At 37.0% G+C, this 22,766-nt stretch overlaps 2 protein-coding genes across 3 annotated transcripts in view; one reads left to right on the top strand and one right to left on the bottom strand.

Annotated features, from left to right (window-relative positions):
* The window catches only part of NDUFAF2 (NADH:ubiquinone oxidoreductase complex assembly factor 2), a 189,215-nt gene extending 175,709 nt beyond the window's left edge, over nucleotides 1–13,506 (bottom strand). For both annotated transcript variants that reach the window (XM_061187822.1, XM_061187823.1), the window contains exon 1: nucleotides 13,300–13,506. In XM_061187822.1, coding sequence (XP_061043805.1) covers nucleotides 13,300–13,426 — 127 coding nt within the window. In that variant the 5' untranslated portion in view covers nucleotides 13,427–13,506. The remainder of the gene's footprint in view (nucleotides 1–13,299) is intronic.
* A 147-nt stretch (nucleotides 13,507–13,653) lies between these two features.
* ERCC8 (ERCC excision repair 8, CSA ubiquitin ligase complex subunit) overlaps nucleotides 13,654–22,766 on the top strand; it is a 64,259-nt gene continuing 55,146 nt past the window's right edge. The window contains exon 1 of the mRNA XM_061189287.1: nucleotides 13,654–13,763. Coding sequence (XP_061045270.1) covers nucleotides 13,687–13,763 — 77 coding nt within the window. The 5' untranslated portion in view covers nucleotides 13,654–13,686. The remainder of the gene's footprint in view (nucleotides 13,764–22,766) is intronic.

The following is a 22,766-nucleotide window of genomic DNA, read 5'->3' as shown; positions in this document are numbered from 1 at the left end:
CTGTGGCAGTCCAGCCAAAGTCAGAGTCCCAGACTGCTTCTGATGCACTGCTTGTGTAAGTGCCCACAATGGCTGCCTCTGCCCTGCTCAGAGGCCACTACAGGTCTGAGCCACCTTTGTGCCTCATAGCCAAGCTCTCCCCTCAGCTATGGCAGCCCTCACCCCAATGTGGAGCTGCATCGTGGAGCACGCGGGGCCACAGCAATCGCTCAGCTCAGGCTGGGGCATATGCCAGGGCAGTCATGGGAAACCAGCCAGTGACCAAGGCAGTTTCAGTCTGCCCTGTTTCAGGAGTAAGCAAGCATATGTGCACTCCTCACAAATAGAGTCCAAGCTTCCAAGAGCCCTCCTGTTAGTCCCACTGCCTGTCCAACTGGCCAAGGGGACTGAGCTTCCCAGTGTCAGACCCCAGGGCTGGTGCACCCAAAATATGGCTTGATATGCTCACTCCCAAGGATCTCCTCTTCTGAGTCCCCTCCCAGGGGCACAGGTCCCAACCCTCTCACCTCTCTTCCCTTCCTACCCAATTCTGTATGGATCTTTCTTACAGCCCTGGTTGTACAGGAGTCTTTCTGCTACTCTCCAGTTAGTTTGCAGTGAAAATTTTTCCACATGTAGATGTATTTTTGATGTGTTCATGGAAGGAGGTGAGTCCTATGTCCTCCTACTCCAACATCTTGATCTCCTCTTTTGATTTTGTAATTCTCGTAGAGTAACTAACACTTAGACAGTCTCCAAATAGCAGCAAAAATGAACTGCCGAACTGAGTAGTACTTTGGAAAGTGAGAGGGCTAAGTAAGAAAAGTAACAGTTTCAACTGATTTACCTGGACAGAGCAACTTGGGTTCAATGATGAACACAAATGGAGCTCACCACTAAATGACCTTGACAAATCAACACTAGATATATTATTTTCCCTCATTTGTTGTAATTCTTCCACAAATACAGTGAATCATGACAAGTGCTAGGAATAGTGTCTAATTCACAGGATTTAATAATACTAATTACAGTGATTGCCGTTATTTACATTACTACTCTTAATGTAAAGCAATTATGAGATCCTCAAAGCAAAAAAGGACAATAACTCTTTTTCTCTTACATGAAACATTTTCAGCCTCACTTAGAAATAGATATAACTAGCTTAGTCACTCATTCATTATTAGTTTCCATTTCTGATCAAAAGGTCCCATATTTCCCCGGCAGGGAAAGGCAGAATTGAAGATTATAGTTCCTTAAATTCTTAAAGACAGTATAAAGGATTGCCTGTATGACTGTGAATAATTTCATGCTCCTGTTTCTCTCTTGGACGAAAGTATGACTCTGATGTGATTCCACTGGTATGAGACAGGAATGCAATCAAGGACTACAGGGAAAATGTTGATATTTTCCCTTCACCAAAATACAATTAAGTGTTTAAGTACATGCATGCATATACACACAAACTAAGGAAGTTCAATAAGCAATTGAAATAATCTCAGAGGAAAACACAATTAAGAAATGAAACTTTAAAATGAAGATAAGAAAATGAAAATTCCAACATTCAGAGAACACTAAGATAACCTATATAAAAAATTAATCATTTTTATTATTTTATATTCAACAAAGGATTTTAAAAGAAGTTCAACTTTTTTCAGGTATTCCTAAACAGAAGGCATGGTTTAAGTAAAATCATAAAACATTTTAGGATATTCTATGAATGTGATGATGTCCATGGTTATGATTACATTATGTTATCTCTGACAACTCAAGACAGAATATTACTTACTGTTGGAAAAATTATATGTATGATCTTTTAAAATTTTGGTCAATTCTTCAAAACATAACTGTCACTTATATCACTGTGCATTACTGACTAGGAATAATCCATAGCGTCATTTTGAAATCCTTGTCTTATGATTAGCATTTTATAAAGCAGTAGTGCTGGGTTTATTTGGAAGAAAAAATATAAATTCAATTATTTTAAAGAAAAGATTCCTTCCTCAAATCGGCTCAAAGAAAAATATTTAATAAACTGGCAACCTACGTTTTTCAAGACAATGCTGCCACCTGCTGGAAAAATATTTCCCAAATGTTAGAGTAAATATCACATTCTAAAGAACTATATATCATAATCTTCCAATTACCCACTGAAAAAAGACACACCTTACTTAATAATTCTGACCATTTTATTTTTCTGACTTTTAATAACTATGTCTTAATTGAATACCAATTAATTATGGTTTTTAGTGTATTTAAATACTAAATACAAATAGGTTGAAGTGACATCATCAAAAACAATGCAGCTCTAAAGAGCTAACACCTATCCTTCTCAAACTCTTCCAAAATATAGCAGAGGGAGGAACACTCCCAAATTCATTCTACGAGGCCACCATCACCCTGATACCAAAACCAGACAAAGATGTCACAAAGAAAGAAAACTACAGGCCAACATCACTGATGAACATAGATGCAAAAATCCTCAACAAAATACTAGCAAACAGAATCCAACAGCACATTAAAATGATCATTCACCATGATCAAGTGGGGTTTATCCCAGGAATGCAAGGATTCTTCAATATACACAAATCAATCAATGTGATACACCATATTAACAAATTGAAGGAAAAAAACCATATCATCATCTCAATAGATGCAGAAAAAGCTTTCAACAAAATTCAACACCCATTTATGATAAAAACCCTCCAGAAAGTAGGCATAGAGGGAACTTACCTCAACATAATAAAGGCCATATATGACAAACCCACAGCCAACTGAAATCATCTCCTCTAAGATCAGGAACAAGACAAGGATGTTCACTCTTACCACTATTATTCAACGTAGTTTTGAAAGTTTTAGTCACAGCAATCAGAGAAGAAAAAGAAATAAAAGAAATCCAAATTGGAAAAGAAGAAGTAAAGCTGTCACTGTTTGCAGATGATATGATACTATACATAGAGAACCCTAAAGATGCTACCAGAAAACTACTAGAGCTAATCAATGAATTTGGTAAAGTAGCAGGATACAAAATTAATGCACAGATATAGCTTGCATTCCTATACACTAATGATGAAAAATCTAAAAGTGAAATTAAGGAAACACTCCCATTTACCATTACAACAAAAAGAATAAAATATCTAGGAATAAACCTACCTAAGGAGACAAAAGACCTGTATGCAGAAAACTATAAGACACTGATGAAAGAAATTAAAGATGATACAAATAGATGGAGAGATATACCATGTTCTCGGATTGGAAAAATCAACATTATGAAAATGACTATACTACCCAAAGCAATCTACAGATTCAGTGCAATCCCTAACAACCTACCAATGGCATTTTTCACAGAACTAGAACAAATAATTTCACCATTTGTATGGAAACACAAAAGACCCCGAATAGCCAAAGCAATCTTGAGAAAGAAAAATGGAGCTGGAGGAATCAGGCTCCCGGACATCAGACTATACTACAAAGCTACAGTAATCAAGACAGTTTGGTACTGGCACAAAAACAGAAATATAGATCAATGGAACAGGATAGAAAGCCCAGAGATAAACCCACGCACATATGGTCACCTTATCTTTGATAAAGGAGGCAAGCATATACAGTGGAGAAAAGACAGTCTCTTCAATAAGTGGTGCTGGGAAAACTGGACAGGTACATGTAAAAGTATGAAATTAGAACACTCCCTAACACCATACACAAAAATAAACTCAAAATGGATTAAAGACCTAAGTGTAAGGCCAGACACTATCAAACTCTTAGAGGAAAACATAGGCAGAACACTCTATGACATAAATCACAGCAAGATCCTTTTTGACCCCCCTCTTAGAGGAATGGAAATAAAATCAAAAATTAAAAACTGGGACCTAACGAAACTTAAAAGCTTTTGCACAGCAAAGGAAACCATAAACAAGACAAAAAGACAACCCTCAAAATGGGAGAAAATATTTGCAAATGAAGCAACTGACAAAGGATTAATCTCCAAAATTTACAAGCAGCTCATGCAGCTCAATATCAAAAAAACAAACAACCCAATCCAAAAATGGGCAGAAGACCTAAATAGACATTTCTCCAAAGAAGACATACAGATTGCCGACAAACACATGAAACAATGCTCAACATCACTAATCATTAGAGAAATGCAAATCAAAACTACAATGAGGTATCATCTCACACTGGTGAAAATGGCCATCATCAAAAAATCTATAAACAATAAATGCTGGAGAGGGTGTGGAGAAAAGGGAACACTCTTGCACTGTTGGTGGGAATGTAAATTGATACAGCCACTATGGAGAACAGTATGGAGGTTCCTTAAAAAACTAAAAATAGAACTACCATATGACCCAGCAATCCCACTACTGGGCATATACCCTGAGAAAACCATAATTCAAAAAGAGTCATTTACCACAATGTTCACTGCAGCTCTATTTACAATAGCTGGAACATGGAAGCAACCTAAATGTCCATCAATAGATGAATGGATAAAGTAGATGTGGCACATATATACAATGGAATATTACTCAGCCTTAAAAAGAAATGAAATTGAATTATTTGTAGTGAGGTGAATGGACCTAGAGTCTGTCATACAGAGTGAAGTAAGTCAGAAAGAGAAAAACAAATACCGTATGCTAACACATATATATGGCATCTAAAGGGAGGGATGGTTCTGATGAACCTAGGGGCAGGACAGGAATAAAGATGCAGACGTAGAGAATGGACTTGAGGACATGGGGAGGGGGAAGGGTAAGCTGGGATGACGTGAGAGAGTGGCATGGACTTATATATACTACCAAATATAAAATAGATAGCTAGTGGGAAGCAGCCGCATAGCACAGCAAGATCAGCTCGGTCCTTTGTGACCACCTAGAGGGGTGGGTTAGGGAGGGTGGGAGTGAGATGCAAGAGGAAGAAGATATGGGGATATATGTATATGTATAGCTGATTCACTTTGTTATAAGGCAGAAACTAACACACCATTGTAAAGCAATTATACTCTAATAAAGATGTTAAAAAAAAACATAAAACAATGCAGCTCTATAATCACACGTTAACAGTTGGATGATGCAGGTTTTGAATTATCAGATGATGATTCATTCATCCTGAAAGGAAACAAATATGACTGGGTATCTTTTGGAGTATTTTTTTTTAATAAACTTACTTATTTTATTTATTTATTTTTGGCTGTGTTGGGTCTTCGTTGCTGTGTGCAGGCTTTCTCTAGCTGCAACGAGTGGGGGCTACTCTTCATTGCAGTGCGCGGGCTTCTCATTGCGGTGGCTTCTCTTGTTGAGGAGCACAGACTCTAGGCACGCGGGCTCTAGAGCGCAGGCTCAGTAGTTGTGGCTCACGGGCTTAGCTGCTCCGCAGCATGTGGGATCTTCCCGGACGAGGGCTCGAACCCGTGTCCCCTGCATTGGCAGGCAGATTCTTAACCACTGTGCCACCAGGGAAGCCCATGACTCGGTATTTTAACAGAAGTTTGATGCTCACAACTAAGCTAAGTTCAAACTGGAACCACACTAGAAAAGTTATGGAAAAGACAGTCTTATTTCTAATGAGAATATTTCAATCCCTGAAGAATAATTTGGCCCATTTATAATCAATAAAAAGAAAAATATGCCTTAATCACTGTTTTAAGATTTTGTAAAACTACATCATTTCCTACATTTTTTAAAAATCTTGCTTTGTTTTTGCTTTTATAATTCTGGGTCCATAAATATCTCAGTTCAATGAACAGCTATTTTTTGAGTACCTACTCTGTACCCAGGCACATACACATAAAGTTCACTTAAGTATTCAAAATGAAATAAACACCTCATGTTTAAGATAAGGATAATAATCCTTAGTTATATGGCTGCTGTAAAAACATGAACTAATCAGTTAACACTCGATGAATGACAGCTATCATTAATGGAAGTACTGCTAAAAAGACTGGAGGCTATCGTGAATTGAGAACAAAATGGAGGAAAAAATGTGTTGTTAATTTGTGTTACAAATTAAATATGTAAACTTCAGTTTAAAATTGCCATTGATTTATGTTTACCTCATTTATCTTCCCAAATCCTATTGAGCTTATTAAAGAATATAGGATGCAGCTAAACTGGACAAGTGATACAGTTAAACATCAAAAGGTGAGAAACTGAAGCCAATAGACCTGAAATACATAAAACAGATATGTTCTGCATAAAGCAGTGCTGAATAAATATTTGTCACATGAGAAAATTAATGAATGGTACAAGATGAATGGAAGGCAAAACCAACAATGCTGACTGGTCTGTAAATCAGCACAGACATAACAGGACACACTGGAAAGAATTTCTATGGGTTTTTCCAAAAAGAAGTACTGAGAAAACCCCAATCTTAGAGCAGCAAGTATGAGAGCAAGGGGCAAATAAATGGTAAGGGTCAAGTCAAAGGAATTTGGGAATGCCACCAGTGCTCCTAACAGGAAGGCCTAGTTATCAGTGATGTGAAGAGCTTGTAAGACGTCACAAAATAAGATCTTTTTTAAAAGGCTCCAAACAATAGTATGTGCTAAGTATCCCAATGAGCCCCTTCCCTATTTCTCATCGGCAACTACAACTCTGACCTGATACTGACATTCTTAAGATTCACACTTGCAGGGGCTGAAAGTGAAGACATCCTGAGTACTGAGTACAGTTCTCCCAGAGAAATTCTACCAGAACCCTATAGGAAGCCACAGGCCTGTAGCATTCACTCAGGTCTCACTTAGTACAGTCAAGTTCAAGTAAAATGAGGGCTATACTACAAAAGACATCTAAAAAGGTAGGGATAAGAAGACATAAATAACAAAGCATAAAAAATAAGATGACCAAAGATGAAATATACCACTTCTTACAACAAACATGAATGGATTAATGCCATTAAAAAAAAAAGTAACTTTTTGTTAACACCCACTCCCAAAAAAGCAGGGGTATGTGTGTGAGAGAGATAGAGCAAAAACAATTAACATAAAGAGGAAACCTATAAACTACAAGAGACTTAAAAAACATATTAGTGATCATGATGTAAAGATTTTGTTTGGAGGTCAATTTATACCAACTGCAAAACTAAGCAACAAATCAACCAATAAATAAGAGCATTTTATAGGACAACCAAGGGAATGTGAAGGACAGAATATTTGATATTAAGGAATTTCTGATTTCTATATGTGATGATGGTGTTATTGCTATATTTAAAAAAAGGAGTCTGTGTTCAAGGGATATATACTGAAAATGTTTACAGGTAAATAGACATGATGTTTGGTATTTGCTTCAAAATAAGAGGAGAGTTGGGTGGCAGGGTGGGGAGAAAATAAAAATTAACCATGAGTTGATAACTGTTTAAAGTGAGTGATGGGTATGTGGAGGTTTGTTTTATCATTCTATTTTTTATGTTTGAAATATTTCATAATTCAATAGTTAAAGATAAATGGATAAATAAATAAAACAAATGATTGTCAGGTTAGAAAAAAGGTAAAATCCAACTAATTTTTTAAAAAAAGGAAGCACATAGAAATGATATAAAATAACCTTCAATTTTAAACAAAATTCAATCTTAGATTGACAAACCTCAATTTTAAACGATCACCTTTGAAGTGCGGTTTATACCTTTTCTGATTTGGCTTCCCAAAAGTGTTTGGAAACGCCATGTTCAAAGGCCATCTTTTTTTTTCTTTTAACCAAAAAGCATGAAATGTAAAATTCAGGAAATGTTATTATAAACAACGTGTCTGGCACACTGATAATCTAGATATATGTGAATCTAAACACACTCATATAAATATAGAAAGTACAGAAAATATAATTTGGCAATAATACTTTCACTAAAATCTTAGCACAGATTTTTCTTTGCTCACAATTTCTATAAATGTACAAATAATGCTTCATTTAAAAACTGAGCACAAAATGAAAAAAATCTTTTAGAATGTAAGATTTTCTAATAAAATGCTGAACTTGAATAGGTTTATTTTATAATTATTAAACTATGAACACCTTGAAAATCACTGGCAGTAGCCTAGTGTAAACAATTCACTACAAAAAGCCTTAATGAAGGTTATACAATTTTAAAAAATGTGTTCCAAAAATAAATCTACCATGTTTGATGAAATACTTGTCCTGAATTCTAAAAGAAAGCATCGCTGTTTCCTACGGTCCACTGATACCCCTGCCTTGCCCCCAACCGATTCCATTTTTGGAACATCAACGTTACAGACTAGATGCAACTCTTAAATAACTACATTCAATTAATTTTAATGTTATTTTTTGAATGCTGAAAATTAAATACTATCTGATTCAACTCCCTGATAGGAAATCATGTAAGCTTTCAGGTTTGAGCTCTCCTAATAGCATAAATATCTAGGCTTCTTACAAAACCATTGATCTAAAGATTAGACTAAAAACAAGTATCACTTTCAAGATGGACTCAAAGGTTATGAATGCCAGCCAGGTAGTTTGGATTTATTCTCAGGTAACAGGAAGCCACTGAAATGACAGGGTTCCCAAATACCTGTCTCTTAATATCATGTTATTATTATTCTTTCCCTGCTTGAATCCAACTATCCCTTCAGTTTTAGTGATCACCTCTATTAAGATGGCTTCCAAATTTGTATTTTAATCACTGACGTCTTTGGAACTGCAGATCTGAGTATACAATTGCCTGATTATACAGTTGCCCTGTTATAAGCAACAAATTCTATTTACTCTTCCACCAACCCAAGCCTAAGGCCTGCTTCTCTATTTGCATTAGTCCCTTATAGCCTCTATTTGCATGAATTGGTACACCACCATCCACCAGTTCTCCAGAATTAAAACAATAAAATCAACTTTGTCCTCTCCTCTTTTCTTTCCCCTTCTAACAGTCCAATTCATTACCAAGTCCAAAAGTTTTGTCAAATCAAACTTTTCTTTCCATCACTTCAGTCCAAATAGATCTCTATCCAGGATCACAGTAAACCTAGCAATGCTCCCACCTAACAGAATTTTAGTTCCCTCCCTTTCCCCTCTAGCTCATCTTTCCCAGGGCTTCCAGAGTCATTTCTCTAATAGCTCTAATTATGACACAAATTTTCTCTGTTGTAAAGCTTTCAATGGCTACCTACCACCTACAGAATGAAGCATAAATTTCAAACCTATGCAAGGCCTTTTATAATCTGACCTTGTCTATCCCCTCACTAGAACAGCTTCTATTGTTCTTCTACACTGAAGTCTACCCACATGGGACTACCTTCTAATCTCTGTGGTATTTCCTATCCCTTCCAGGTGCCAACCAGAAATACTTTTCTACCACTCTTTGTGAAATCGTATTTATCCTTCAAGGTGCTGATCAAATGTTTCCAGCTACTTATTTCCCTAAATTCTCCCAGCTACAATCAAACATAAGGCACTCTCTTCTTTTTCTAGCACAGCCCTAACAGTCTGAGAGTTGCTTCTTATAAAAAGGTAAACATTTACTCTCTGATCTAAGTTCTGAGTTAAAAGGCTATACAGATGAGCCTAATCCTTTCCTTTTTTCTTTTTTTAAATTTGGCTGTGTCGGGTCTTAGTTGCAGCATGCTGGATCTTTCATTGTGGTGTGCAGGCTTCTCTCTAGTTGCAGTGTGTGGGCTCTGTAGTTGCGGCACTTGGGCTCTCTAGTTGTGGCGCATGGGCTCAGTAGTTGCAGTGCACGGGCTTAGTTGTCCTGTGGCATGTGGAATCTTAGTTCGCCAACCAGGGATTGAACCTGCATCCCCTGAATTGGAAAGCAGATTCTTAACCTCTGGACCACCAGGTAAGTCCCAAGCCTAATCCTTTTCTATACCACGATTTTTCATATACTTGAAGTTCCTCATAAATCTTCTCTTCAAAGGGTAAACCTCCTCAAGACTCACAGCTAATAATACTCACGTATATAATTTCTAGAAAATTTTATCATCATAACTATCCCTGTCTGGACACTAGATTTTCAAGCATCTCTCCTAAACTGTGGTGTCCAGAACCAAACACAATACTCCAAGCAGGTGTTTTTGCATATTATGCATAATATTCACCCCACCCCCAAAATCCGGACATTCACAATGTCAATTAGCAAATAATAACTCAAAATAGTTCTTCAGTTCACAAATTTGTTAGTTTTTAGGGGTGCAGATGTTTAATAAATGTGCAAAAGAAGGAGGTGAAAATAATAAAACAAGGTTCAAAGAGGTTCCAGCCAGAATCAAGTATACAAATACAAGAATTTATCTTAGAAAGGAAGAGAATTACCTTTTGAAGCATGAGATAAATGGAATCGTATGGATAAAAACTCAGGGAAATTACAAATAAGAAGGGTGCAATAACTAAGGAATTTTCTAGATCAAGTTTGAGAAATCTTCTACTAAATAATCTACTATAGAGCAAGCAAGCTTTCAATAAAAAGATGTTAATCAACACTTTGCTATTAAAAATGCCGAGTACATGCTATGCTCATAATCTTTTAATCCTGAAATGCCAATATGCTTTTTTTAAAAAAGTTAAAATTTCCACAGTTCTAAACTTAAATTCAGCTGACTAGACAATACTCAAGACTTACTTTGAATTACATAACAACAGATTTTCTATTATTAAATAAAACCCTATGTGGAAAATATAGTAGTTCTTTGATGACTGGCCCCACAGTAATCAACTGAATTAAAAGAAAAATTAATTTCCTCTAAAGGGTTCTTAAACACTCTTCATTGATGGTGTTCAATTGTGCAATTCAAAGAAAACTCAAGACCTCTAAAGAACCACCTTTCATATCAAGGAAACAGAAAAGTTAGATGGCTTATTTTTTGAAAACTTGCTTGAAAACAAACTAAAAATATTTTCCCTTGCTTTATAGTAGAAGCCTTAGGAAATGTGTAATGGTACTTACAGACTGTATAACACACCTGTACCACAGCCCTCAATTATCTAAGAACTGAGACACACAGAGACATTAGACAGCAGCATACAGTGATTCTACTACATCATTGATAAAAGCCTGATTTTCTCACAATCAAGAGTACATGGATTCAAAATATCAAGCTAATTGAAGCATAAACTGGCATAAGCACTTTGGAAAACAATTTGGTATTATAATAATAAAATTATAAGATAAACATAACCTGTGACTCACAAAGTATACCATTTTAGAATACACATGATTCTGTTAATTTAAGTCATTCTTTAACGATACTGTATTTTCAATGAAATGAAATTAATACAAATTTCTTTTTAATGGTCAAAAGATTTGAACAGATACTTCACCAAAGATCCATGGATGGCAAATAAGCACATGAAAAGATTCTCAACATCCTCAGTCATTAGGAAAACGAAAATTAAAACCATGAGATAACACTATCTACCTATTAGAATGGCTAAAATAAAAATAAAAACAAAAAAACTGACAAAACCAAGTGCTGGTGAGAATGTGAAACTAGAACTTTCATGTGTTGCTGGCAGGAATGCAAAATGGTACAACCAGTTTGGAAAACAGTTTGGTAGTTTCTTATGAAGTTAGTTATATATACATTTACCACACAACTCAGCAATTCCACTCCTAGCTGTTCACCCTAGAGAAATTATATTCACACAAAATCCTATATGGGAATGTTTATAGAGGCTTTTCACACAATCACCAAAAACAGTAGAAACAACCTAAATGTCCTTCAGCTGGTGAACGGATAAATAAACTGTGGTAAACTCATATAATGGAAGGGAATACTACTTAGTAACAAAAGTGAACTACTGATACATGGATAAATCTCAACTGCATTATGCCATGTGAAATAAGCTAGACTCAAAAGACTGCATCTTGTATTCAATATAGCTCCATTTATTATACATGATGTTCTGGAAAAGGCAAAACTGTAGGAACGTAAAACAGATCAGTGGTTGTCAAGGGCAGGGTGAGGGAATGAAATACTAAGGGGTAGGAGGGACTTTTGGGGGTGATGGAACTGTTCTATATCTTGATTGTGGTGATACATGTGTATGCATTTGTCAAAAATCATAAAACCATACACCAAAAAGGATGAACGTTACTGTATGTAAATTATACTTCAATTTAAAAAGGTCAATCTGATGTTTTTTGTATTTTTTTAATGTTACCTGACAACTTATGGAAAAGAAACATTTTCCCTCTGCTTCCTCTGTCAAGAAACACTTCACCACCATTCTAGGTTCTTTGTGGACTTTTTTTTTAAGACTTATTTCCTGCCCTGATAGAGTTTAAATGCTCATTAGGGAAACAAGTCTAAGATATTAAAATAAGTTACAGAAAAGGGCGAGGCAAAACAATTTTGAGTAATAAATCAAGGAATACACTTTACATATCCTCTACGAAGAGGAAGAAATGCCCTCAAGAGTTATGGGAAATGAATGGAACACAACTTTGAAAGGTCTTAGTGTTTCTCAATATTATTGCTATTATTATCATCTCTTTCATGTGAGGATACTGAGACCTGGGGAGGACAAATACTTTGTCTGTGATCCCTCAGTTATTAGATCTCAAAGTTGATATTCTAACCCATGCCTTTCTGACCCCAAAGCCTGAGATCTTTTGCATCGCGGCGCTGGAACAACACAGAAGAGTTTACGACGACTGCCACGTGGTGTGATCTCAAAGACCAGCAACGGCCCCTACCTCCCCAAACATCAAGACTTCGCAAGATTCCTACAGAGAAACACGGTTAGCGCCCTGTATCTTCAAGTCAGCGCAACAGGGTCTTGGGAGTGCAAACTCATGGGAAAGGTAACGCGGAGCCTTGCGGGGATCTCTTTTCCACACAGTCAGCGTGCATGGCCCTACTTCTGACAGTTTTGGCCTTGAGGAAGGTGACGCCTGGGGCCAACGCCGGAGCCACTGAAAAAGGTCAACACCACGAAAGAGGAGAACGGAGGGGCTCAAAATACACCTCTTCAATTACCCCGCGCCAGCCTGGTCGCAAGGGGGTCACGGGAGGAGGAAAGGCACTTTCCTACCCCTCCCGGGACCCTTTGGTAAAAGACGTCCGTGGACTTGTCCCCACCTACGTCGCCCGACCTCAAGGACCCACACTGGGGGGGGGGGGGTGGAGGGGGGCGGTCCTCCGCCGGCGAGGCTCTCGGCGCTGGGAGATACAGCGCTAGCGCGGCCGCGGCCGGGCTCAGGACACGGGCGCTGCGGCACAGGGACGGCGGGCACCCGCGGGGCCGTTCAGCGAGAGCCCGTCTGAAAGCCAGCGGCCAGAGTAGAGAGGGCTGTGGGGAGAACGAACTCGGGTTGTCTACTCTGGTGATTACAAGTGCAGCACATCGTTTTTCGACCCCCCAACCGCTGCCCTAGCTCTCATCTCACCTCTCCAGTTCTTGTACTCTGGGATATAGTAGTATTTGTTCCCGAACCGGTCTGTGCCCACTTGCTCCTTCACTTCCTTTGACAGCGCTCTCCACAAGACACGGAACAAATTCTGAGACCAACCCATGCCTTCCCACCAGCTCCAGCGCGGGTCGCAGCGTGACCTGCCGGGGATCCCTGAGACCAAAGCGAGAACGCCCCGGCAGCTGACCCCGCCCACTGGCTCAGAGGAATCCCACCCACCTCCTTCCGTACACCCTCAAGTAACGACGCTCTCCATTGGCCGGGTGGCATCATGCTTGACCAATGGGAGACTCCGCTCTACACCCCAGCCTCAGTGTTCTGTCATGGCGCTGTCCAGTTCACAAGCCGGTGTGAAGGGACGGGATGCTAGGGTTTTTGTCGGCACGACAAGCGGGTTTGGACGACCCTCTTCGCCTTCGGAGAGCGGAGTCCACACGGAGGTAAAGAAAACCTTATTCTTTTCTCTAATATTCCGGTTAAAATCTGGGCCAATGTCTTGTTAGCTTTGCCTCACACTTGGCCGCCTCATTACCACTTTCCTCCCACCACAACTGGGCTTTACTCTCTCTTCTGTTCTGTGGCTCGAGAAAATAGGATAGCTTTTATATACCTGTAGGCAGGTGGGTGCGCACGCGGGCTCGAGTGAGGGCGCTATAAATCTAAATGAGGATATTTTCATTTTACTTTATTCCTTCTCCCCGACTACCAAGGAATAACTTATCTTCCAAGAATTCGTTCTTTCATTTAGTCGACGTATTTAGTGAGCTGTTACCATGTGCCAAGCAATATGTTAAAGGCGGAGCATAGGCCAGGAATTGAACAAAGTTTAGCATGACTAGAGCAGAGAATTGTGGAGAGAGGGCCATTGACAAGAGATGAAGCTGAAGAAGTAGGGGAGGCTAGATGGGGAAGAGCCTTGTATGCTTGGTTAACAGGTAAAAAGATGAGAATAAGGTGACAACTGTTGCATTTTGTCATTTGCTTAGAGAATGGATTGAAATTGAGAGCAAGATTGGGAGCCAAGTTAGGTAACTGTTGCAAGGAGAGAGTTGATGGAAGCCCGAGCCAGGGACGTGGCAGTTGGGACCAAGAGGGTGAAGATACTTGAAAAAAATCTAAGAAATAGAATCAACCAGCCATGGAGATTAATTGGATATAATGAATGATGAAAAAGGAAGCGTCTGCAATGATTCCCAGCTATGTGCCTTGTATGTCAGGGTGAATGATGGTAACATCTCTCCCCAAAGAGGGAGCAAGTTTTACTTTAATTTTGCTCATATTGACTTTTCCCATATTGCTTTCAAGGAACTTGTGAAGATTTCACTTGGAGGGTGCAGGACACAGTTGCATATAGTATATGTTTGATGCTCAGGAGAAATTTAGATATGTTTAATGCAAGATGATACGTGAAGTGAGGAGGACATAAGATCACCCAGGCACTATTTGTGGAGTAAGAAGAGAGAAGCAGTTCAGTGATTACAAACCTGAAAAATACCAACACTTAAAGTTAGGCAGAAGATGAGACTGCAGACGAACTGAAAAGGAGTAACCAGAGGGATTGAAGGAAAACCAGGGTGGTGAGGTATCATGGATGCTGAGGGAAGACTGTTTAAAGAGGGAGCCATCAAATGTGTCAGTTGCTGCCCCCGAATCCCTCCTTTGCTCTCAATGGTTCTCCATCCCATTATTCTGCTCTATTTTCTTCATTCAATTTATTGCCACTGAAATTGTATTATATACTTATTTTTTTACTGGTATATTGTCTTCTAAAACCCTGTATTCCCATTGCCTAGAAGAGGGTTTGGCACAATTTGTATGATGTTTTGTGTTCTAAGATGTATTATCCTTACATTTTAGTATTATGCTTTTAGAATGGGTAAATATGTTTCTAGATAGTACATACAGTTTTAACTAAGTATTAATTTTTTTACTATGTTTTGGTTAGTTTTAAGCATGATTGGGGTTGCATCTCCTACTGTCCTCCAACCCCCGTTAGTGCACAGTTGACAGTAATTCCTTTTCAGCTAGGTCATCCACTCTAATAAAAGCATACAGGCATATCCAGAGTTTTTTATTCCAGTAACTGCAAGAACTCAAGCAAAATTTGTATGTATCAAAATTTGTCAGTCTGCTTAAATTTGTCAGTCTGCTTTGACTATGTGGCTTGTTTCCACCAAGTAGTTCTGCAGTTCTTCCCTAATGATCAGCAAAGTTTGGAAAATGAGTGACGTTGTCCGTTATCTTTAATTTCAGTGACAGTAGCGGTACTTTTTTGAAAAGAAACAGCATTCTTTTTTCCCTCATATGATCAGAGGTCTTATCATATCAGTAATAATGTAAATCGTGTGCACCACTGAGGGTCTGAAAAATTTGGTTTCTTGTTGTCTTTTAATTCCAAAAAGTCCTTGGTCTGTGGAAGCAACTAAGTATAGCTCTTTAGCACAGTCAGAATTCTGTGACCTAAACCTCTTACTTCATTAGAAGAAATAAAAATTCGAAACAGTGAAGGTTTCCTAACCAAATTGCCAGATTAATCCATCTGTAAATAGATTTCATTTCCTCTGTAAAACACTGATTCCCCAAGCATACTTAACACTTCTGGTTACAAACCTGTACTCTAGTGATCCCATGCACATCTCTCCCACCAATTGCTTTGTGTGCTTATCAAAAGTCATTATTTGTCCCTAACCCTATTAATGCTAGTTTTATTTATTATTCTGATGATGTCACTTTAGTGTAGCTGATGAAGTATGAATACAAAAGTTGCTATTCTTACAAAACTAAATGGACCACTTTTGAAATACTCAGTGCAAACAAATGGCTTAAAACAAAATGAGACATGATTGAGACAATTATTATAAAAGATTTGGGGAAAGTGCAAAAAGATGAAACAGTCTTTCTCAACTTTGCCAGAATATTTAAAATAACATAGGGTATTTGGAAAAAATACTCATGCTAAAGTTCCAACCCCATAGATTCTAGTCTAATTGGTCGAGGACACTGGAATTTTTTAAAGTGCCCTAGCTGACTGTAATGTATAGCTAGAATTGAGAACCATTGCTTGAAAAAGATTCCACATTCAATTGCTTTGCATATGTCTTAGATTCCATATTTGGTTGCTTTGCATATGTCTTAAATTTTCACCCAACTAAAATATATAAATTAATAAATAAAAAACAAGTTTTAACAATCCCTGAAAATCATAGACTATATATAATATGGGTATGGTTTATGGAAGAAAGATGATATGGCCCTCTGTTCAGCACATTTCATTCTTCTTCAAAAAATTAGCTAATATTCAGACAGTCTTTGCTTTACATTGTAGTGCACATCCATAAAACTGATTGTGTAAGCTAAAACCTATGCAAAGTGATCTTAATAATTAATGAGGAAAATTCAAATTGTTCTGTGACCTTTAAAATTTTTTTGGAAACACTAGAAGTCACTGTCAGTTATCTGTGTAATGTAAAATATTAGAAATGATGAGAACCAAAGTATATTTCTTTGTTTAAAAAAAAAAACTTGTCAAGAGTAGTTTGAGCAGTGGTTGTCTTCTCATTGTACACTTACAAGTTGAGCATCTTTTCTTTACCTTGGCTAATTATCACACGCCTTTCTAAATTTGTGTCAGATTCCAACATTTTATCCTTTACATTCTCAATGGCTTGAAATATCTCTGAGAGTTCTCTTATTTAGTGATTCATTGATTGATTGATTGATTGATTGATTGCCATGTGGTGCGGCCTGCGGGATCTTAGTTCCCCAACCAGGGATCGAACCTGTGCCCCCTGCATTGGGAGTGCAGAGTCTTGACCACTGGACCACCAGGGAAGTCCTTGAGAGTTCTTTTAATGTGAAGATTTCTGCCAGCATCACTTCTTCAGGGACATATTCAGCCTTTTCATCACAAACACTTTACCTCATTTATGTGGATAAGTTCACCTTCATTGATCTCTTCAGTCTGCATATCTAGAGTTTCTAAGATGGCAGCAATGTCAGCATTCCCACAGTGAGCTATTTCTTTTGTAATTCCATTTGCATTCAATTTGAGTTTCACTTCCAGTATCATCACTTTGTGTTGCTTTCGTGCACTTTAATTATGTTTGCCAATTCCCCCATTCAGTTATCCATTTTTGTGGAATTCCTTGTGGGTTTATCTCAGGGACACAGAGGTAACAAAACTAAATGCTGTGTGTGAACTGAATAACAAATGCACAGTGATCATCTGCAGACTTTGAAAGAAGTCATGCAAAGTGCTCACTAATTTTAATGTACATGTTATTTTCATGGTATCTTGTGGACTGAAAAGCAAGTATTGAACACTGCGCTTTATGCTATTACTCACAGTTAATTTACCATGGTAACTGAGATTTCAACCATGTTGTCATGGTCTGGTATTAACTAAATCATGGTAACTGAAATTTGTGTGTGTCAGACAATGCAAAATAAGGACTACTTGTATATTTAAGTTAAAGTGTTTAAGGTAGTTTTTTTTTTTAAGATTCCCCTCTTTAATGATATTTTAGCTTAACTAAACAAACATACAGTCCTATTTTATTCAAAGAAGATGTCTACTGTCATTTGCCCTAGTTTCTTCCTTGTCGTTGACTACAGGCAAAGGCATGAACACTAAAATGCAATGTTTATAATTCATACCCTCCTTTTTTATTTTATAACTCTACTGAGGTACAATGATATACACTAAACTGCACATTAGAGTATACAATTTGATGAGTTTTGACATATATATACACTTTTGATACCATCACCCTAATCAAGATAACAATCATCCATAAGCCCCAAAATTTCATCAAGACTCTGTAATACCTTTCTCCCTTCTTTCCCTGTTTCACATTCTTTCTACTCCAGGAAACTACCAATCTGCTTTCTGTCACTATTGATTAGTTTGTGTATTTCAGAATTTTATATAAATGAAATTATTTTTTCTTAGCGTTCTTTCACTCAGAATAATTATTTTGAAATTTATCCATCCTGTTGCATGTATCCATTCTTTTTTATTGCTGAGGAGTTTTCCATTTTGTGGATATACCATGACTCGTTATCCATTCATTTCTTGATGGGCATTTGAGTTGTTTTCGGACTAGTACATATAAAGTTGCTCTAAAGATTCATGCACGAGTCTTTGTATGGGCATATGCTTTTATTTCTCTTGGGTGACTACCTGGCAGTGGAATGACTAGGTATATGTTTCACTTTTTAAGAAACTAACAGTATTCTAAAAGCTTACCTTCCTACCAGCAATGAATGAAAGTACTGATTGCTTCACATTTTTATTTACCCTTTCCTGCTTTCTTTTGGGTTATTTGAACATTATTTAATATTCTGTTTTAATTTATCTATTGTGTTTTTGACTATATCTCTTTGTATAGTATTTTTTAGTTATTGCTCTAGGAAATATAAAACACCTACTTAACTTTTCATTTTCTACTTAGAATCAATATTTTACTCCTTCTATTTGGTATATTGAAACTTTATCACCCTTTACCTTCCACCATATGTGTTGTTGCCTTATATATTAGATTTACATACATTGTAAACTCCATTGGACAGTGTTACAATTTTTGTCTTCAACCATCAAACATATTTTAAAGGAAAGAATAGCCTATTTACCTAGATATGTGTCATTTCTGGTATTCTCTTTTCATTTCTGATATCCCAGCTTTCCTTCCTATATCACTTCACTTCTGTCTGAAGAACTTTGTTTAGAAATTCTTTTAGAACAAGTCTGGATGGCTCTGTGGTTTCTGAAAAGGAATCTGCAGTTAGTTCAATCACTTGTTTCTCTATAGGTAATTTGTCATTCTCTCCGGTTGCTTTGAAATTTTCTTTGTTTTTAATTTTCTGCAGTTTGATTATAATGTGTCTGAGCATGGATTTCTTTGGGTTTATCGTAGAGTCTATTCTGCTTCTTGAACTTGCAGATTTATATCTTTCCACAAACTTAGGATGTTTTCAGCCATTATTTCTGTCCAATATTTTTTACATACCACTTTCTTCTTTCTTTCTGGGACTCTGATGACGTTTGGCCTTTTATAATTGTTACTTAGGTCCCTGAGGCTGTGTTCTTTTCTTTTCTTTTCTTTTCTTTCTTCTTTTTTTTTTTTAGTCTTTTTTCCCTATGTTGTTAAATTGTGTAATTTCAATTGATCTGTATTTAGGTTCACTGACTTTTTCCTCTGTCGTCTCTAGTCTGCAATTTAGTCTATCAGAAAAATAGTTTTTTAATGAAAATTAGATTTTTGATGAAAAATAATTTAACATTTTTCAGTTCTAAAATTTCCATTTGGTTCTTAATTGTATCTTCTGTTTCTTTGCTGAGACTTTCCTTTTTTAACATTTGTTTCAATTATGTTCACAATTGCTTGCTCAAGCATATTTTAATGGCTGCCTTGAAGTCTTTGTCAGATAATTCCATCATCTGTGTCACCTCAGCTTTGGTGTCTGTTGACTGTCTTTTCCCATACAAGTTGAAATGTCCATGGTTTTTCATGTGCAGAGTAATTTTGGATTGTATCCTGGACATTTTAAAATGTCATGAAACTCTGGGTCTTTTTTCAGTCCTATGAAGAATGTTGATATTTTTGTTTTAAGAAGCAATTGGCGAAGTTAGGTTCGGGCTGAAAGTTTTTACCTTGTTATGTTTGCCATGGTTCTAATGTCAATTCAGTTTTCAAAGCCATTTCAAATCTGCCCCCAATGTGTGCCGCTCAGTAGTCTGTTACCTGAGTGGTACTCTTGTTAGTTTAGTTTTCAGAATCTTTTGTATGCTACTTAAGGTCAGCTCCATGCATGCTCTGCTCAGTGGTGAGTCCTGGAGTTCATAAATAACTTTATGAGGTTGCCTTCCTGAGCTTCTTTCTCTCAGTGATCTTTCTGGTACCTCTCATCACTGGGACTCTCCCTTTTGGTCCTCCTGCCGGAAACATTGGGCTCTAGTTACCCTGTTCTACCATACACTAATGTGTTTGGGCCCAGTTCTGGGCCTGTAAGTGAGAAGACAGAGGAAGAAAACAGTGGTGATTGGACCCACTCTCTTGGGATCAGAGCTCTGATGAACAGAGAAAACAGATTCCTTCCCCCAGAGTTTTGGCTCCCTCAGGTCACTATTTCCAGCCATTGCCGGTGTTGCTATCAGATTGCCTAGGGGCTGGGCCACAAGAGAATGGAGAAAAGAGAGAAAAAATATAGATGGGTGATTTCTACATGTCCTTGAGTATTGGAGTTCCCTTTTTTGCTCCTGGAACTTTCTCTGTCTGTGCCACAGTGCTCACTTCCAGGTTTCCAGCCAGGAAGTAGCAGAGGAGAAGAAAATAATAAACTGGCCATTGTTTTGGTGGTATGTTGGATATGGTGTTTCCCCCAGTCCAGTTGCTGTTATTTACTTTTTGGAGTCCTCAAATAGGTATTCCATGCATTTTGTTCACATTTTATAGTTGTATTTCTAGGGAGATGGGTAAAGTGTGCTAGTTATTTTACCTCAAACTGGAGTGGCTACTTTTGAGTATTGACTAATGAAGTGGATGATCAAACGAAAGAAATATGTCAAATCACAAAGCAAGTATAAAAAGTATGAGAGAAAGGATAAGAGATTTAGAGAGTAGATCCAGGAGACCTCAGAGGCAAAAATAATTCCAGAGGGAGAACAAAACAAACAAGCAGAGACTAGATTCACAGACTAAAAAGGTTCACTGAAGTACAATAGGATTGATGAAAAAGACATAAAATTACAAATACCCTAGTAAATATATCTAGGAATGGAGAAAAAAAATATTAAAAGCTTCCAATGGTAAACAATTAATTCATAAAAGAAAAACAGGTTGACATTAGACATCTTAGCAGTTCTAGAGCCTAGAATGATATCTACTAATAAGAAAAAAGGACTGCAAGTCAGGAATCCAAATTTAGCCAATCTGGAATGATATCTACTAATAAAAAAGGACTGCAAGTCAGGAATCCAAATTTAGCCAATCTGTCCAATATTGTGCATATGCTAAAATTCCTAGAAATATTTCACCCCTTTCCCCTTCAAGAAAAAATACCCAAGGAACAACATTAATTGATGAATAAATGTATTTGAACAAGGCCCCAGGGTACGTAAATGATGAAGAGGAGAGGAAACAGAGGAGAGCAATGAACCTTGTAGTATGTGTATGGTTAAATCTAAATATATAATAATAAACAAGCTGGAAATATATAACATGGCTGATAAAGATCTTTTTAGACATGCTTCAAAATTAGCAAAAGGGAATGAACAGCAACTTCGTTGAACTAGCAAAATGAAAAGTTAAAGATAGAACTATGACATTAAGTAAACAATAAATAATATCAAGTGTATCAGATGTCATACCAAAGGTGAACAGGCTGATTCCTCCCATTAAGAAGCACAGATTATCAGATTAATTTTTAAATAAAATATAGCTAAAAGCTGTTGCTCAGAAATACCTCAAGTTAAAATATTTTTAAATAGTTTACAAAATTCTTAAATATTAAAAATTAAAGTAGAGGATAAAAAGATATTAGACAATTGTCAACAAAATGCAGAAGTCACTGTTAGTATTAGTTAAGGTGAGATTTTTGGTTAAAAACACCAAACATTGTAATAGACGATATTATTTGAAGCACAATTAATGAAGAATTGGTGTAATAAAACATGTATTCAAACAGTTAAATATATAAAGCAAAATGTAAGGAAAATTTGACACTAGTTTCTTTTCCAGAATGGTCCTGATATAGTAGAGAGAGAATACATACATATGGGGGAAATGGATAAACAACACACCAAATTTAATAGACATATATAACTTTACATCTCTTAGAGAATGTGCATGTTTTTTATATGTCAGTGGTACATTTACCAAAATTTTTATGTACTTGGCTACCAAGAAAACTTTAACAAATTCAAAAAGGTAGCCATCTTTACAGGTCATATTCTTTAATCATAAGCTAAAGAAATTGGAAGTAAATTAATTAATGAGAACATCACCATCACCTCTAATTCAATGTTTAAAGAATTAGGAATTACATTCCAGATAACTCTTGAGTCCAAGATGGAATGAAAATTGAAGTTATAAATTATCTAGAGAGAAAGGAAAACTATTTCTACAGCTTAGGGGAAACAGGGAAACTTGTATTCAAAAAAATGTCATAGACTAAAAAAATAAAAATGAAAGTATTTCATCATTGAAGAAGATGAAAGGATATAATAAATTTTTTTAAGCCATCTTAAGACGTTAAAACAAAAAGTTAAAAGAACTCGCTCTTTTCCTTACCCTCCTTACCCCAATTTCCTCTGCCTTCCCCCATATCTCTTCTCTTTCACTCCTTTCCCCTTCACCCTCTCTCCTTCACTTTCTCCCCTCCCTCTTTTCTCCCATATTCTCCCTACCCCTCTTCCTTCTACTTCCATGCTTTTGTGTGGGGGG

The sequence above is a fragment of the Eubalaena glacialis genome, chromosome 4 (genome assembly GCF_028564815.1).
Source record: "Eubalaena glacialis isolate mEubGla1 chromosome 4, mEubGla1.1.hap2.+ XY, whole genome shotgun sequence".
NCBI lineage: Eukaryota > Metazoa > Chordata > Mammalia > Artiodactyla > Balaenidae > Eubalaena > Eubalaena glacialis.
The sequence above is the reverse complement of the archived record's forward strand: the minus strand, read 5'-3'. Positions and strand labels throughout refer to the sequence as shown.